We start from the raw sequence: 18,157 nt of genomic DNA, 5'->3' as shown, positions 1-18,157 counted from the left end.
AGGTGGAACTGAAATGATATTACTTCCGAAACAATGGAAGAGGTGCGGTCGGAGTAGGATAGATTCCCGGCGATATTCAAAATATTTTCGTGTTCCTTGAAAAACTGTAGAGACTATATATGTTTAACCTTCTAGCACGTAAAGCATACCAATGTTTAGTATTGGTGTACATATTTTATTTAGTTCAAATTTGTTTTTTGTCTCAGCATTTTGTTATTTTCTAGGAGAACCCAATTTCCTTGAACTTGCAGCTGCAGTTCAGGTGGGTGAGTCGATATGGTTCTCATCTCGTATATATACATATCGTGATGACATTGTCTGACTGACGTTCGGTCCAGAAGAAAACAAACTTCAGAAATTCAGAGATGTGTGTGTGTGTGTGTGTGTGTGTGTGTGTGTGTGTGTGTGTGTGTGTGTGTGTGAATGGGTGAATGAGAAGCATCAATTACAGCGCAAGTGTGCAGGAAATCCAGGAAGTCACAAAAGATCCCAGAAGAACATGTACAGAACTGCATTCCTGTGTAGCCTCAGCTAAAGGCTAACTAGGCAAAAATGAACTTCATTTTGGGGATAACCCAGTTTCTGTCCTGGCAGGTAATGCACAGGTTGAGAATGTCAGCAATGGAGTAAGTGATATCCAAGGACACCTGCACCTCACAGAAACTGCCACAAAGCTAAAACCCGTCTACTTCAGCTACTACCCTCCAAGATATGACCTGCACGGTCACAAAAAGATCAGACACAGCAAGGGGCACAACCAAAAAGCATGTGACGGGACTTGACCGAGGTACATTACATGAATGGCATTCAGCAGACACTCTTATCCGGACTGACGATCTTATTGCGGCAACACCGGGGATCGAACCACCGACCTTGCGGGTGCCCGTCATGTACCTTAACCACGACGCTACAGGCCATAGCACACATCAAGCCATTGCCCAGCAAAGTGAACACAGAGAGGAGGAGCAAGCAAGCCGTGAGAGTCACAAGCTCTGGTGCAGCGCTGTCAGTTCTCTCTGGTGCTGTCAGTTATCTCTGGTGCTGTCAGTGCTGTCAGTTCTCTCTGGCGGCTCTGTCACAGGAACCTGCACAGATAGGGTCCCAGGGGGGCCTGAGCCCCTGCCCTTTTGCCCTCAGAGGCAAAAACTGCCTTTTTTTTGGCCGGTAATAATGGTATTACATTTTTTCTTTATTTGTTATTGGAATTCTATCAAATATCAAAAATACACCTTGTCAATTTAAAAAGTACTCCGCTCTGTGTGTGCATGTGCGTGCATGCGCGTGCATGTACTACATCAAATCAGTGGTTTCTTTATGGAATAGCCTCATGTGTTTCAGCAGAATTTCAACAGGTCCCATGTTATGAATATAGTGGGTGATTATGGATGGCGGCGGTGTGGCAACATTGGGGTGGGATTTGCTTGAGTTCCTGCCTGGATAATGTCTCTGCACGGCCCTGCCCTGTCATATTCCAGTACAGCCCTGTGTAACGTGTATATAATGCTCTTAATCTTCCTAAAAATCCTCTTTCCTTACTGTTGACCATTAGCCTACTTACCTGAGAAAGAAAACAGGAGTAATGCATCCACTGGTGGAGTATACTGTTCATTTTTGCGTTTTGCTCTCTCTTTAATCTCGCTCAATTTACCTAAAAATCACTCATAACATTACAATTGACTCCCTTGGCAGCCCGTGTGTTTCAGGAGAAACTATACAGCTTTATGCGTATGCCAATGTTAATGCCATGAGACAATTTCACGAGGACAAAAATAACATGTTGGTCACAAGCAGGCGAATAGCGTTCACGTCAATTAAGCCTATATATTCAGCATCCATTGCCAATACATTCGAATGGAGTCTACAATGGAATACCATATTGGTTTGGCTACTGTAACTTTCAAATCCACTTAAAGCATTCGATAAATTAATGCCCCCGAATTCTTCTGTTCGTTCATTGCCAGTAACCTTATAATATGATATAAATTATTATTACGTTATATTAAATTATTAATATATTATATAAATATTATTATAAAAATATGAAACTTTATAGGCTACGTGAAATGTCATCATTCTTTTTATTATTATTTTTCAATTAAATTTATTTACTCTTCAAACATCGATTTGCTTCATACACCGTATTTAATGTAGGCTACGCCAGGTGGCGGTATGTGATTGAAAATGTTTCTTGGTAGCACAATTGAGTGTTGGGTGTTGAACGGAAGCAAGAAAACGTATAAAAATACCGATACAAAGTCAAATTACCTGTCTGCTTCCAATATTGTACATTTTTGGAGATGCTTTGGTAATAGCGATGACAATATCAGCAATAGAAATCCTTCAGTTGAACGTGCACACTCACCAACATGTCAATTATTAGCAAATATGTCTAAACTCCAGCCTAGGCCTACCGAAAGATGTGCACCTTTAAACCTTGAGTAGCAACGCACTCAAGCAGAAAATTAATGCGTTGTTCTTTACTGTGAAATCATGGGCTGTGGTTTTAATGAACTCTCTTGGGATGGGGTTCAACACAAATAAATATGACCAGAAATATGGTTCAAGGGATCAACCAGTAGAGCACGTAGACAGCACTAATGACGTTGTCATTCCTGTGGCATCGGATCATTGAGGGACGAATTTTTGGCTAGGCTAATTTTCTGAACGTTGAGAAGTAGCCGACTTTGGGATGAGGTCATTCTACTGCCGTGGGCGTAACGGGGCAGTTCCGCGAGGCGTGACTTGGTCTCAGCAACTAAACTGATAATCCTAGATGTAGTGAAAGTTTTGTCGAGAAACTTCCCTTAAAAAGGAGGACTGAATTGCAGAGAGGAGCTGCAGACGGTCAGGAATACCGCTCACTGACCACTGCATCACCTTGACCAAGTGATATCCGAAGTCTCTCTTTTTGCAACTGTCTTCAAATTACGTAAGTGCTACTCTTAAGAAAAGTCCTGCTACTTGATTTAATTGATTGTTTTCTTCATAGGGGATGAGAGAATAGCGCGAGTAGTTCTGGTTTTGCACATTTTCCCTCATCTTTCCTCCGTTAGACTTTTAGACGTGTTTTAGCACCGATGTGAGGGACATGTTTAATTTTCAACGAAAGCAGACACAAACTTAATAGTTGTCCCAGTTGACATGGTTCTTGGTATTGTTTTACTTTTTTCAACTTTCCTCAACATGGTTGAGTTGTTTTATCGTTTCCATTGACGGCATTGTGCCATTTTAAGTCTTAAGTACCTGTTCACTGCGTGATGCGTTGAACTAATTAAAGGCATGATTTACCGGTGTTTAATTTTACGGCTGTGCGTCTTGCATTGTAGTTTCCCGTGTACTTGTATTGTAATTTTTCAGTGGCATTATTTTTGTCATAACTGTCATCTTGTGATTTGAAAGCACATAGAGCGTATTCGACGTTTAAGATTTGCAATTATGTTGGTATTTATTTTATTTATGTGGTAAAAAAAATAATGGTGGTAAAAAAATAATAATACTTCATTATTTTGCATTGTACTGGAAGTGGGCAGAAAGTGGGGAGAGTGAGCTGAGTTATGAAACGAGTGCTGACATAATGAAATATCCTAAACCCCCAGGAGCAGTGGCCCTTGGTGGGCATATCAGAATTCCTTTGGCCAACAGTGGTAATTGCTATGAGTTAGGGTTGCTTAAGTCACTTTTGCTTAGTGCTAAGTGATACGTATGCGCTAAGGGAAGAAAATGCACTGTATGTCCATATACACTCACCAAGCACTTTATTAGGTATTTATGAGACTTATTTTGTAGACTTCTGTGATTGTTCTGTAAAACGTGCGACTGCAGAAATTACAGCTCAGTGCCCATATCTCTGCAACGTTTCTGCAGGGCACAGAGGAGAGGCTGCCCCCTTTTGGCCATCTACTACCACTTCCTGCAGCGACCTGATTTTTCTCTGCTCATCTTCTTCCCAAAAACTCTATAGCTATATCCGTCTGGTTTCAGCCATTATTCAGCAGAAAGTTTTAGGGTGGTATGGCAGGCTGGAGATCATGTCAGACAAGCAGACAAGAAAAAATGGTGCAGTTTTCCAAAATTATTATATGACGCTGTAAAGAAATACAGGGGTCAGCTCCTGAGACAAGAACAGGCTTGCACAGCGCCCTCCATGAAGTTTGGGACCCATTATCTAAATCTAAAATCAGAGGCAAATCAAGAGATAATTTTAGATTTGGAATCACACAATTACCATGTGGTTAAAGTGCACATTCTCAGATTGTATTAAAGGGTATTTTTAGACATTTTGGTTTCACAATGTAGAAATTACTGCAGTGTTTATGTATTTCCCCCCATTTCAGGGCACAATAATGTTTGGGACACATGGCTTCACAGGTGTTTGTCATTTCTCAGGTGTGTTTAATTCCCCCCCTTAATGCAGGTATAAGAGAGCTCTCAGTACTCTCTGTTTTTTCTCAAGTCTTTCTTTCAACCACCAAAGTTGTGCCAATGAAAGTCAAAGAAGCCATTATGAGTTTGAGAAATAAGAATAAAATGTTAGAGACATTGGGCAAACCTCAAGCTTACTAAAATGAACTGTTTGGAACATAATTAATAAGAAAGAGCACTGGTGAGCTTACTAATCCACAGCTGATGATAGAAGAATCATCTCCACAATAAAGAAAAACACCTGCCCGACAGATCAAAGACACTTTTGAGTGACCAGGTCAATCAATTTGAACCCATTTCTGCATGTGTTTCATATGCTGAAGAGAGAGCATAAGGGAACTAACCCCCAAAACAAGCATGAGCTAAAGACGGCTGCAATACAGGCCTGGCAGAGCATCACCATAGAAGAACCCAGAAACTGGTAATGTCCATGAACCTCGGACTTCAAGCAGTCTACTGAAATGACTACTCTCATTTACATAACATTGCTGTGTCCCAAATATTATGGTGCCCTGAAACACAGCTGTAATTTCTGTACGGTGAAACAAAAATGAATAAAAATGCTTTTTAGATTTCTATTTGAAAACCTGGCCTATTCTGTTTGATTGGCTGATGCTAGGTGACTATAGTTTCAGTCCTTTGCTTTCCAGTTCTCATCATGTACTTTGCACAAATTTACTGAACTATACTCTGCCTTTAGTGTCATAAAGTCATTAATATCAAATTAATGTTGCAAGAGCAATATATATATATATATATATATATATGTATATGAAAAAAAATGTATAATTCTTTTTTTTTTGTGGCCAAAATGTATCTACATGCATTTTTAGCAAGGAAAAAGGTGCATCCACCTTCAAAGGATGCATTCCCCTGGTATTCCATTCATGTGACATTACTCTTCCCCTAGGACTAGACTCACATGTGGACGGTTTCATGGCAGAACACACGGGCATCTTAGAAAGCAAAACATTCTTAATGTATAGCCCAACAGCCCCCTCAGGAGCAAGGAGTCTGAGCACGCTGGAGATGAAATATAAAGATAGGAAAGTAGAGCCAGCATGATCCCACATGTACAAGTCATTAATCTGGCCGTTCAGCAGAGGTGCTCACCCAGAATACACAATGTGGAAAAAAAGGTAGAACACATAGTCTCATCTTGGTTGTGTAACCAGGAGAGTTTTAATCATGCAGAACTGCTCAATTGACTCAAGGGTATGGTACATTGCTGAATGTACCTAGGGAAAAAAGTGAGAAGGAAAGGCTTATTTTGATGGTTCAGATATAATCCTCTTTGTAGGTAATAGCATGCTGCTCTCCCAGCTTCAGTGCTTACTTCTTAAACACCAATTTGATTTAAGCTGCTGGTACTCTTCTTAAAAGCACTCTGGTATTACACGTGGCTGCCTCGCCAGTGTTCGTCAATGCCTAAATATCTTAAATATAAATGCGTAATGTTATAGAGATCTATCCAGGCTGCTTAGGGATGGCTCACTTTGCAATGCCGAATGTGATGTCCTTCACTGTGTAATAATGTTTGTGTGTGAGTTGCTATGAGTGGACTCCCCCATTGTTGTCCGATACCCTGCTTCACTTGCTCAAAACGAAGGCTGTGGTTGGTTTGTGAGTCAAAGACATCTTTCTTCTTGAACTCTCAAATGCATCTCTTTGAAGACAGTTTGTGGTTTTACTGTGCTCAGTCAAGGAGAAAATAATTTAGACTACAGCAGACAGAAAAGTCCTATTTGATGAAACAACTGGCAACCATGCACTATAGGGATTTAAGCAGCAGGAGGAAGTCTTGATCATTTCCTTAAGGTTTTATAGTATTCAGCCTGTTCCTATCTTAACTCCCAACTCGGCTCCTTGAAGTTGAGTATCTTGTCCATGCACACACACATACACACAACCAGACAAACACACACGCACACACACACACACACACACACACACACACACAAACGTATAGTAAGAATAATACAGTATACATGATGTAAAACCAGGTAGAGTTCAAAAACTACTTTTGAAATAAGTTGTCTCATAGATTCATTATTCTCCCTTAAAATTATGATTCATGTATTCACAGAGACAATGCACTTTGGATCCATGGATCCAAGTACTTGAGTAGGCAGACATGCAAACTTGTATTTCTTATGTTTGCTGTGGAACTCCATTTTATATTTTAGTAATAATGAACTTTCTGTAAATCCTTAGTCTGCCAATTGTCACATTGCAGCCAGTAAACATATACATATGACAAGTAAGCTATTCATGCAATTGAAATAGAATCATAAAAAAATTAATTTGGGGAACTGTGAATAACACACAACAAGTGCATATTTATGTTGCATTAAGAAACATATCTTTCACAAAGACATTTGCTACAAGGCCTTTGATCTTCAAACATGCCCAAAGCCACACCAGCAGCTCAATTCCTTTACTCACTTTTTCTGAGCCCAGTGCTTTGCAGTCCACGCAGATTCCAGCGGCGGGCTTCGTTGGCTCGCAGACACTCTCTAAAGCCGCGCAAAAACGGAATCGGTTGGTCAAATGAAACCTCGTGTGCATCATCCTGCATCTTTTTGTCCCGTCGTTTCCTCCGGAGTCACGGAGCGCAGCGGGGATTTGACGTGTGACGCTCTCTCTCTCTCGTCTCCCGCCAGCCTCTCCGCCATGAGAGCCCCTCGCTCCCTCGCCTGCTGTCTGAGTGCCCTCATGTGTCTGTGGCCCCTCTGCCAGGCTCAGTATGAGCAGTGGGCCTACGCCATGGGCTACCCCGAGCCAGCTGAGGAGCTCTACACGGCCCCCGAGCTGCCCCCGGACACGCCCAGGATCCAGCTGCGTCTGGTGGGGGAGAAGCGCAAGCACAACGAGGGCCGCGTGGAGGTGTTCTACGAGGGGGAGTGGGGCACGGTGTGCGACGACGACTTCTCCATACACGCCGCCCAGGTGGTGTGCAGGGAGCTGGGCTACCTGGAAGCCGTCTCCTGGTTCCCGGGCTCCAAGTATGGCCGAGGAGAAGGTGAGGGGCGGACATTTTGAGTGCCAGTGTGTTTACTCACTGCAGCAGTGTGCACCCGTGCTGGTTCAGGACAACTGCGTAGGACAAGAGGGAAACATTTTCAAATAGGATACACGTGTCTGCAGTGGTAGCTTACGCTTATCAGATAAATGTTCGGGGTAATTGAGATTGTTAAGAATTAAGAAACAGATCTCTCATGCATCCCTTGTATATATTTTTGATTTGCCGAAGAGAACCATCTACATATGTTTGACATGACAAAATTCCATTCTCTTGAGCACGTGCCCACTCACATAATCGTCTGTTTATCGTCTGTTTAATCGTCTGGTAACCGTTAACCATTTCCATGGGTTGCTTCTTCTTACAAGATTTTCCCTCACTTGGTCTTTCTCCGTCTCGGATGTTATACTGAAGTAACTGAAATTGGAGATGATACCACACCAATCAAATGTAACCAGGAGGAAAAAATACGGAAAATTGTGATTAATTATCAGAGAAGTGGGCATGATCTCATCCTCATATTTCTTTAATAGACTCATTAGAAAATGATTTTGACGAGCTGCTCAACTCTGCAAATTCATTTTGAGGCTGCTAATTGAACACGCAGTCTGCAGAGCCTAGTTACTAATCAACCCCAGATGAGCGGGATTGCTGTAATCTACCTGCTGAGGGCTCATATGTTCCTATTAAGATGGACCATTTCCTGCAGTAAATGAGATTCAGTCCATCTCTTGAGCTTTGCTGTGGTGCATCGCTATGGAAACAATCTGCACACCGCAATTAGGCAACGTTTACTCAAATGGCTCCATCATTCAAAGCATAACTGTATGGTACTTATCTACATATGAATGATGTTTAGTAAATGTTTGTTATGCAACATTTTATAAACCCACTTTCTAATAACACTTTGCACAGTAATCTGTGGCTTTAGTTTTAGAGAGGTGCTTGCCTGAAATGCACCCTTTCCCTCAATCTCTGTGTACAGGGTGAATGATAACACCACCTGCTGCCACCTTCTGTGCCATCACATTTCCTGCTGTCCTCGGCTTAACTAAACGTTGATCATTTTAATTAACAACCACAAGTAAGAAAACACTGAAACGATCTAAGATTGTGGCTGAAGCATTGAGCTGCCTCATTCAAACAAGTCAGTGGCCTTAGTGAGTCTTATTCAAAGTAATGCACTGCACATCTCTTGTTTATTCTCACAGTCAGAGACATCAGAAAAAAGGGATCAGTGATGGATATTAAATGACAGTCATGCTTGTTTTGTGATCTCATGGATTTGTATTGCATTGCATTTATTAAGTATGTTAAACTGTTTTGTTTTGATGTTTTTAAACATTGACAGACCTTTTTAAATTATTGTACATACACTTGCGGGCAGTCTGTTTTGTAGTGATTAAGGTACATGACTGGGACCCACATGGTCGGTGGTTTGATCACCAGTGTGTTCTGATGTTGGACCCTTGAACAAGGCCCTGCATTTCCCCAGGGGGGATTTTCTCCTGCTTAGTCTAATCAGTCCCTTTGGATAAAAGCATCAGCTAAATAACATGTAATGTAATGTACGTGCCTTATTACCATAAGTATTAACTGTGATTTAAATTTGTAGTTTTTATTCAAAAAAGATAAGCATTTATAAAGAAAATAAAGTATGGATTCCATCAAATATAACTGACATAGTTTGAGTAAGAATCAAATCTTTGATCTCCATCACCACCTAACATAACTCACACTGTTGGCTTGTTGAACAAAAGACTCTGCAATGGGATCTAAATCAAATCCTATACTGATTTAAGGATGGGACATCACTCACTGTAGCATACTCATATGCACTCCAGTCTCCACTACTCTATGCAACAATAAACACAGTAAGCTACAAACATAAATTCTTGGTAATATAAATTCTTGAAAATAGATTCTTGGGTCAAGTTGATGTATTCAGACTTCGCCTAAAGAACTTAGAAGATGTTGCGATAGTTTTTTCTGCTGTAAGGTTTGCAAAGGTGTTTTTTCACATATGAATTTGGCATGCAGGAATGTAACAAGTTAATTACATATCATTTGGCTGACGCTTTTATCCAAAGCGACTTACAGTTGATTAGACTAAGCAGGAAATAATCCTCCCCTGGAGCAATGCAGGGTAAAGGGCCTTGCTCAAGGGCCCAACAGCTGTGCGGATCAGATTGATCCACTGACCTTGCGGGTCCCAGTCATGTACCTTAACCACTATGCTACAGGCCACCCCAGTTAACCCCTGCAGGGTGTGGTATTTGCTGCTTATGGAGTCTCGAGTGTTCACTGTCATAATTAACCCTTTGCTTCTCAGGTCGCATCTGGTTTGACAACGTCCACTGCACTGGGAAGGAGAAGACCCTGGCCCTGTGCTCCTCCAATGGCATCGGCGTCTCGGACTGCAAGCACTCGGAGGACGTGGGGGTGGTGTGCAGCGACAAGAGGATCCCCGGCTTCAAGTTCGTCAACACCCTCACCAACAGCGTGGAGGTATCTATCATCTTCGGTCTTTCTGTCTCGAGCAGTCGAACAAAAAGTCCAGTTAAATCTGCGATGCTGTTGTTTCCCTTTCTGCTTTTGGTTTTTTCCGTTGGCAGTCACCCTCTATCCTCCAGACTGTTTTCAGAGATTTTCTATGTGCAGTCACATAGTTTTACTCATTTTGTCAGAAACACAAAACAGATGGGAGAAATGCTGAGCTTGAGCCGATAACCTGTTATCAGTTGGATGACTGTGTGCTGATTTTCTGGCAGTATCATACATCATTAGGGAACTGAAAGGTTGCAGTCCTGATCTAGGTGGGTCATTATTATTTTAGCCTTGATAAAGTTCTTCATAAATGTCATTCAGTGAGCTACAGCCTAGTGTATAAATATTTGGAAATTTGTTGATTTAACTCCAGCACATTGGAACTGAAATGAAAGTCAGTTTTAATTTGAAGGTATTTACAGCCGTATTGAGATTTGTGAAATTACAGCCCTTTCTATACACAGTATCCCCATGTAAAATGTAAAATAAAAAGCTGGTGTGTAGTATGCCACAAGATTGATAAGCGAATGAATATTAAAGAGCAGTAGCCTAGGAATAATATAGCTGTGAACTATAACTATGACTGTTTTATGACAAGTGATGGGCACATCCCACTTTGCAACATGTGCGCTCCCTTTGGAAACAGCTGTGTTCATGATATGCATGCACTGTTGGTAGTAAAGATATATGACGTTATATGGAAGGCCGTCATTTCCTGCTTTAAGTGTTATATTTCAGGTCCTACAGAGAGAATGGCCCTAATTGGTGAGTGAAAGGTGTCATGTGCTTAAGAAGGGAGGCTGGCTCGTAACTTGCAGTGCGTTCACAGTGGGGTTTGGGGGCTCTGAACCGTGTGAGGTCATGCGTGAATGAACACGAGGCAACGTGCCGGGTTTTTCCATGCGCCCCGCAGGCCTTGCCTTGAATCCGAGCCTGTAAAACCACACACTATCTCGCCACAGGGTTGGCCTTCTGTGAGCAAGATGCTATAAAATATAAGTCTATAAAACCTCATTTTATCTCTACCTGGCCATCTGTGAGTAAGAACACTTTGTGTGAAAGAAATTACTTGCATGGTCTCTATACCACCTAATTGCTTTTCTAAAACCAGGCCTGAGGAGAAGAGAAGAAACACAAAAGAAATGTCCAGAGAATTAATCTAGCAATGCGCAGACTGCGTTGACATTGACCACCTTCCTCCACATCATCCTGGAGGAATAGTATTTCTCTGGGCCAACCCGGTGTCCAGTGACGGGTCAGTGTAGCTCGCAGCCAAAGCATTACATGCTCTTGTTATTATAGATGGAGACCCTTATAGGGTTCCCAATGTCCAGGCTGCCCTTTTCGTTGACCAAGAAGTCCAAGCATGTGAATGAAGGATTTAGAGTAGTGAATGGGGGAAATGATTCAGAGTAAAGTAACGACTGAGGAAATAACAGTCCAACAAGATATTGCCAAGGGGGACAGAAGTGAACACGACAAATGCACTTACCCAGCTGAGGAACTGGCTCTTATTGCTGTCTGGAATAGAATCTTGACTGTGCTAAACTGACTGTGATTGGATGTTTGAGAAGGAGGGTGGTGCATAATCGGCCACAATAGCCAAACAGCAGGACGCTCCCTGCCTCAGCACTGAAGAGTATTGTAGGGGAGAGCGGGGTTCGTTGTGACACGGGGGTCGATTGTTTCGCGATGTTTTCTGAGCATTAAATTGACAAGAAACTGGACTGTTGAAATCCGAGGTGAAAGAGGACATGTATGGGGGTGTACAGCCAGCTAGCTTGTTTCTGATCGGGAAAAAACATTGGGTAACAATGGACCCCCGTGTCTCTCCCCTACCTCTTCTGGTTGCTTGTATGCCTGAGACCTGTGTGTGCCAGCTACCCAAGCTGTGCTGTTCCCTGGCCCAGGAGACACACAGCCCAGATGTTGGCTTGCAGAGTGAAAAAAATCCCCTGCCGGCATCAGAGCATTTCTTCAGATGTGCATCCTAGTGCGTGTTCTCCAGAACTGAGAGAGCACATTGCACAAACGGCAGTTAGAGGGTAACACTTTACAATAAGTCATGAATTTGCTTGAACTAATGTAGTTGTTAGCTAACTACTACTGAGAAGTTAATATGTGCAGCTCTTTTAATGTATTTGTACATCATTAACAACTACATTAGTTATTGCTAATTTATATTGGAATGAAAAAGTCAGTTAATGTATTTGTTAATGGTTAACTAATTATAAGCTAATGTATAAATATAATTAAACTAAATTAAAATGAAATATAAACTAAATGAATTAAATAAAACTTATGCTTCATTAATGTATTTGTCCATCATCAATTCATGTCAATAATTAGTTAATGCCAATTCATGATCCTCATTGTAAAGTGTGACCAGTTAGTGTCAGTAATAGGTATTTGTTCCGTATAGGTGGATTACGTAGTTGTTCCTGAAGCAGTTTGAACAAAGCAGCAGGTACGTGGGTTCGGGAGACACAGGGGAACAGGCCTGGAGGCCTCCGTCCTGCTCGTGTGAGGAGCTCATGGAAGAATGAGGCTCAGCTTTTCCATCCCCGGGAGCGTACGTGGGCCCAGTAAACACAGCGAGGTTGCTCCCAGTCCCACACCGGCCGGACCTGCTCGCTTCCTCTGGGAATGTGGGAATGTTAATAAGGTGATTCACTGCCGTCAGTCCCTGCTGCGGACCGGGAGGAATGACGACATGCCGGTGTGGGTTTGTGTAGGAGGTCTGCAGGGGAAGGGGGGGGGGGGGGGGGGGTTGCTGAGAGATGAGAACACTTCAGGCTTTATGGGAAAGATACCCCAGGGGGCTTCTGGTGAGGGCACACAGGAAGTGGCGAATGCTGGAGGAATGAAAAAAGACTGACATGTCATTTTAAAAATAGCAGGCATGACCATCAGCCAGTGACCTTTGCCTGATGCCGCCATTTTCTGCACATACCCTCTGGGAACGGGACTTTGTTTGCATCTTTAATTAAATCAGAAAGGAAGTAGAAGGAACCGATTCTCTTCATTACGAGTGGAATTTTAAACCAAGGTTACAAGTCAAACCTTGTTATTACAGGCCAGTAATGGCTTTTTAAATAGAGCTTTCTCATGCAAGTGGGTGGGTTTTTTGAACTGTGAACATCTATCTAATGCTTGCGATTATTTTAACATGAATATTTACATTTACTTCAAAATGCTGTTTAAGATGGCTGCTGTTTCCTTGCAGATATTAGTTTTGTGTGGTTTGACCTGTAACATAGCACATTCATAGGATTCTTCTACTAACCAATTTCAGCATATAACAAGAGGCCCTCTGTTCTCTCTTATTCATGGAAGTGCTCTTATTCTGTCTCATTTTGTCTCTTTTCCAAGAATCCAAACCAGGTAGCACCCAAATCAATGTATAAAGGCCTTTATCAACACTACTTCCACAGATTCTGATTTACAGTACTGTAGTTGTATGTTAATACCTCACTATACAATCAGTGATCACTTTATTAGGTAACCCGTGTACACCAAAGTGCTCACTGAGTGTATTTAAGAAAAAGTTATGAATCTGCATCAGGTTTCTGAATGAAGCCTTAGTGGATGGTGATGGTTTGTTTATTCATTCATTAATATTGTTCCTCTGAACCCTCTAAAGCACAGCTAATGCCTGCTGCTGCAGATCCTGCAGTCTCACATGTAGTGTCATTTTGAACAACAAGCATGGATATGCATAGTCCAGATAACGTTTTCTCTATGTCTATTGCTCTATGTTACAATGGTAACACGTTTTACAAATAAACACAATGACTTTCTTGGTTTCTGTTGAAAAGACACAATTCAACTTAACTGCTTTATTAAAACCCAAGGTAAATCTGTGACAATTCAAAACTCACACTGTGTGCTGTGTATCAGTTTGACAGCTTCTGTATCTGAATTTAATTATATTGTAATAGTTAACACTTTATTTGTAGGACTTAACAACCCATTGTGATCCAGTTTATCACTGGAGATCCAATTAAAAAGTCCACAATGGAAATGCACGGGAAATACCTTTTTAGTGTCCTTTTGAATAATTCTTCAAATCTAACCGTTTTTTGTTGCTGCCTCAGGCAGAGGGTTTAAGAGGGAGAGTAGAGGTAGTGTGTGAGCTGTTATGTAACAAAGTTGTGTCCAGGCCATTATTTACACCCTTTTACATTCTGCACGCATGCGCACACGTGTGCAAGCCCGTGCAAGCAGAGACAACTGAGATTAATATCTTTGTGAGAGAAATAACTCATTATTTAAACATTGGGAGGGTGGTGTCTGGTGTCCTTTGGCAACCTTTCGTTGTACACGAGAGATAATATGCACCTCTAGCTTGCCTATAACTAAAGTTCATTCTGTTCAATGTTGACACTTTGCTCTAAGAACCAATGTCCATGGATTGATTGTAGCTGAAGAATGGGTGTGCCAGTCATCCTGTCCAAATTCACACTGCATCGATTTTATCTTCATGAACTACAAAGCCCAAGACAGCAACTGTCCAATTGGTATGAATAGTTTTCATTAATTTAGTCAAGTATCAAACCTTTTTTGTTTGTTTGTATGTGTATAGCACATTTGACAGAGGACTGTCTCATGCTCATCCTCCGCTGGCCTATAGCTTCATTTGGTAACAGTTGAGATGTAACCTTACGGTCTTAGGTTTCTATGGCTCCCTTGCCTTCCACTTGGAACACATATTTTATCAAATATTTTTCCTCCTTGGACTCTTCTGCTTCGACTCCCTCATTGGCCTGCTTTGGCCCGTAACTTTTCTTTCCCTTGGCGGCAAAGCGGAGCTAACACTCATTCAAGTCGCCATTTTATGTCCTGTTAATGTCACGGTACTATCCGATACATCGCTGAGCCTCAGCTGTGCTTCTAGTCAGTGGTTGTCTGGGGAACTTGACCAATGCAGGATGGTTGCTTGCTTGTCTGAAAACCATCTTGCTGGTATGACCAAATTTTAAATATGTATTGTAAATCCAAATACAACTATAGATGTGATTTACATTTTTGGAATAATTTATCTTCTTTATTTACTTTTCTTATTTTAATTTATCTTTAAATTAAAGCTATCTTTCCTTCTATTTCTTTCTTAGACAACAAACAAATAAGACAAAACCAACTGGCATGAATGATACTTTCTTTTCTTTGTCCTTGGTCTAAGGCCACACCCAGTTTGGCCTTTTTCAGAGTTAGCAATATGGTTTCATAGCATTCTGTGATTTATCTCACATTTGTAACTTTTCAGTCATGTTCTAGATCTATCACACTGGTTATGATTGCTCCAGGTCCCTAGTCATAATTGCTATTCTGCTTAAAATTATTTTGCTACCCTATGACATATGCCCTGTTCAATATGGGCAAAAAGGTCTATAACTTACTGAACATAGTGTAACAACATTTATAAGCATTCAAATATTTATGACATTTCTCCAGCATAATCAGTGGATGTGTTCTTAGCCATCGCGCAATATGACCAGCTGTTTGGTTGAAAGGCTTGTGGTTGTCTACCACATTTAATCTGGTCTTTCCATGAAGCACACCCAGTTTTTTCCACTTCCACATATCCAAGGGTATGTTCCCATAGCCCAACTGTGCACTGTACTATTGAGGGAGGAGCAGCTCGAACTCTAAATTTAAGCCCTGGGCCACAGAAGAGGCCTTGTGTGGGACATTGATTCCTCCTGTAGGAAGTGGCTCTCACCATCACTCTGTGGGTGGGTGTGTGGTTCATGCAGCTTGGCATTACTTAGCGGGCTTTTGATCTGGCCAAAAACAATACTTTGTGGGCCATCAACTTGTGCACCTCAGCACATGGGGCAGGGACCTGTGATGGCTGAACTGAATTAGCATGAATTATGCTGGATATTTGTCCGCTTTTTAAGGAGCTTAAGGAGCTTTTATCGACTGTTTTCCCGATCAGAGATACAAGGGTCAAGTATAATTAAATAGATAATGTTAGGCCAATGGCATGTTTTGGGTTGTCTATGAAGTCGTGGTACTCCAGGTCACTAGTTCTCAGTCAGTACTGACCTGAGGCTGGTATGGTGCATAGGCTGTGCTACATACAGTAGAAGCCTGTGGCATTGCTCACGGCAGATTTGGGCAAGCAATTATGATGTTCAAAAATACCAATGGACAAACATGGAACTAATTATGAAGTCTTTTTTTAAACATTAAACAGATTTTAAACAGATTCTTCACTTTATTTTTATCTCCTTACAAAATAACTGAGAATTTTTTTTGTTTTTTAGGAATTAGTCTGAATACCCAATGGATGCTCATGCTAACTGAAGTATCCTCTCCTGTCAGTATTTGACCCTTGCTTTGGGAATCGGTTTTCTCTCCTGGCAGAATGAACTGAGTCACCTGTGGGAGTGGTCCAAAGCTCTGAGGTGCCCTGATTCTCACCTGGCTCTCTGCTACATTAAATCAAATATGACGTGCTTGTTCTGTAGATGTAGTCACCATATCCAGCATAGTCCAAAAGAACCTGAAATAGAATGGAGTTCATGAATAGAATAGAATAGAGTGTTCATGATTTAAAATGTCAGGAATCAGGCATTGAACAGGCATAATAATGAATTAGGTACAGCATTTGTGTAATGCAGAAAAACATTTTTGCTCCAACTTTTAAGTACCTTGTTTTTGGTTTTTTTGGTTTGATTTTGTTTGAGAGTGTTGACAGTGCAGTGCATCCTTAGTGATGAAGGCCTCAGGCCCAGGGATTGCTCAGTTAGCTGGACAACTACACTGAACATGTCTTTTTGCTCCGTCCATGTTTCTGATTTGGGAGCGTTCTGGGTTTTACCCCAGCTGATACAGGCCGTAGAAGAATTCTGCTTTTAGGTGGTGGACAGATTGTTTGTTCCTAATTTGTTAATTGGACATGCACTCATGTTTAACTGAGTTTAACTCATGTTCTGCCTTTTTAAATAAACTGCCAATAAAACAACACAATTTAAGCCCTTGTGGGGCAGCACACATCCACTGAATTTCAGTGTGTGAATTACAGGGCACACACTGTATGTTTATTCAGTGGAATCTTTACAAATATTAAATATTACCAGGCTAAATAAGGCTGCAGAAAAACATGTTTTGAGCAAGGCTATCAAGATGTTTTGCAATTTCTCCTGCATCCTGCAAGTCCCCACTGCATTCTGGCTCCTCCTATGGTTTCAGAGTTAAGTCATGGTTGGCTACGCCTTTCGTTCTCAGTGATCGACATTACCACAAGGCAGTTAGACTGCATGCTGAAGCGATTTCCAGAGGAAAGTCTGTTGGTTTACCACTTGTGCCTATGGCTCCTTCTCGTGTTGCGGTGGGTGGGAAGGTTGGGCTGGGGGCGGGGAAGGGGTGGGGCTGTTCGTCTGAACCCCGCCTCTGCTCCCAAAGCGAGCTGCATCCACATGAATGGATGTTCCAGCTGCAGCACCCCCCCCACCGCACCCCACCCCACCCCCCGTCTGTGAGGAGAGAAACACGCCACAGATGTTGTAAGAATCTCTTCACTTCTATGCCTCCACCACAAAATTGTTCCTTTCACGATGTGCTGGTTTTGGACTCCAAAGGGACAATTAGGAGCAAAGCTTGAAGAAAGAACATGTAATGTGTCCCGAGCTCTTCCTTATATTCACACACAAACATATTAACATGAATATTTGGTGTTACGTTTTAATTTCTGATTTTAAGTCTTAGTCTTAACACAGGGATTCTGATTCTGAGCTAAATGTGGCGTGGTCACATAGCTGCTGGTGTTTCCGCACAGCTTGTGTTTTCATCATTGTGATGTGTTGTTCTGAAGTGGTTCTTTTTATTACTTTTCCATTTAACATAGCTGACACAAGTGTTTCCGCACTTCATTTACCCTTTCCATTAAACTGGGAAAGTTTCCAGATCTGGACAAAGAAACATGGGGGGGGGGGCAAATCATTCATGACACTTCATAATGAGAATGTGAAATGGTAATATGTCCAGCTGTTCTGTTCGTAGCTGTTTTCTTACTCTGAATAGTCTTCAGGCTTCTGTAGCCCCAGAGGACATGGTTGACAGATGAAACCCTTTCGGCTAAGAAATATGTGTTGAAAGGATACTAACGACTGCAATTATGTTCTCTCATTAAACAGCAATGAAATGTTCATCATCAAA

The 18,157-nt window shown here is 41.6% G+C and overlaps 1 protein-coding gene across 1 annotated transcript in view; it reads left to right on the top strand.

The window, feature by feature from the left end:
• Positions 1-2,791: 2,791 nt before the first annotated feature.
• The window catches only part of loxl2b (lysyl oxidase-like 2b), a 42,077-nt gene continuing 26,711 nt past the window's right edge, over positions 2,792-18,157 (top strand). The window contains exons 1-3 of the mRNA XM_061261185.1: positions 2,792-2,929; positions 7,086-7,444; positions 9,777-9,952. Coding sequence (XP_061117169.1) covers positions 7,096-7,444; positions 9,777-9,952 — 525 coding nt within the window. The 5' untranslated portion in view covers positions 2,792-2,929; positions 7,086-7,095. The remainder of the gene's footprint in view (positions 2,930-7,085; positions 7,445-9,776; positions 9,953-18,157) is intronic.

The sequence above is a fragment of the Conger conger genome, chromosome 11, assembly GCF_963514075.1.
Source record: "Conger conger chromosome 11, fConCon1.1, whole genome shotgun sequence".
NCBI classification, from domain to species: domain Eukaryota; kingdom Metazoa; phylum Chordata; class Actinopteri; order Anguilliformes; family Congridae; genus Conger; species Conger conger.
This window is presented reverse-complemented; position numbering and strand designations above follow the sequence as displayed.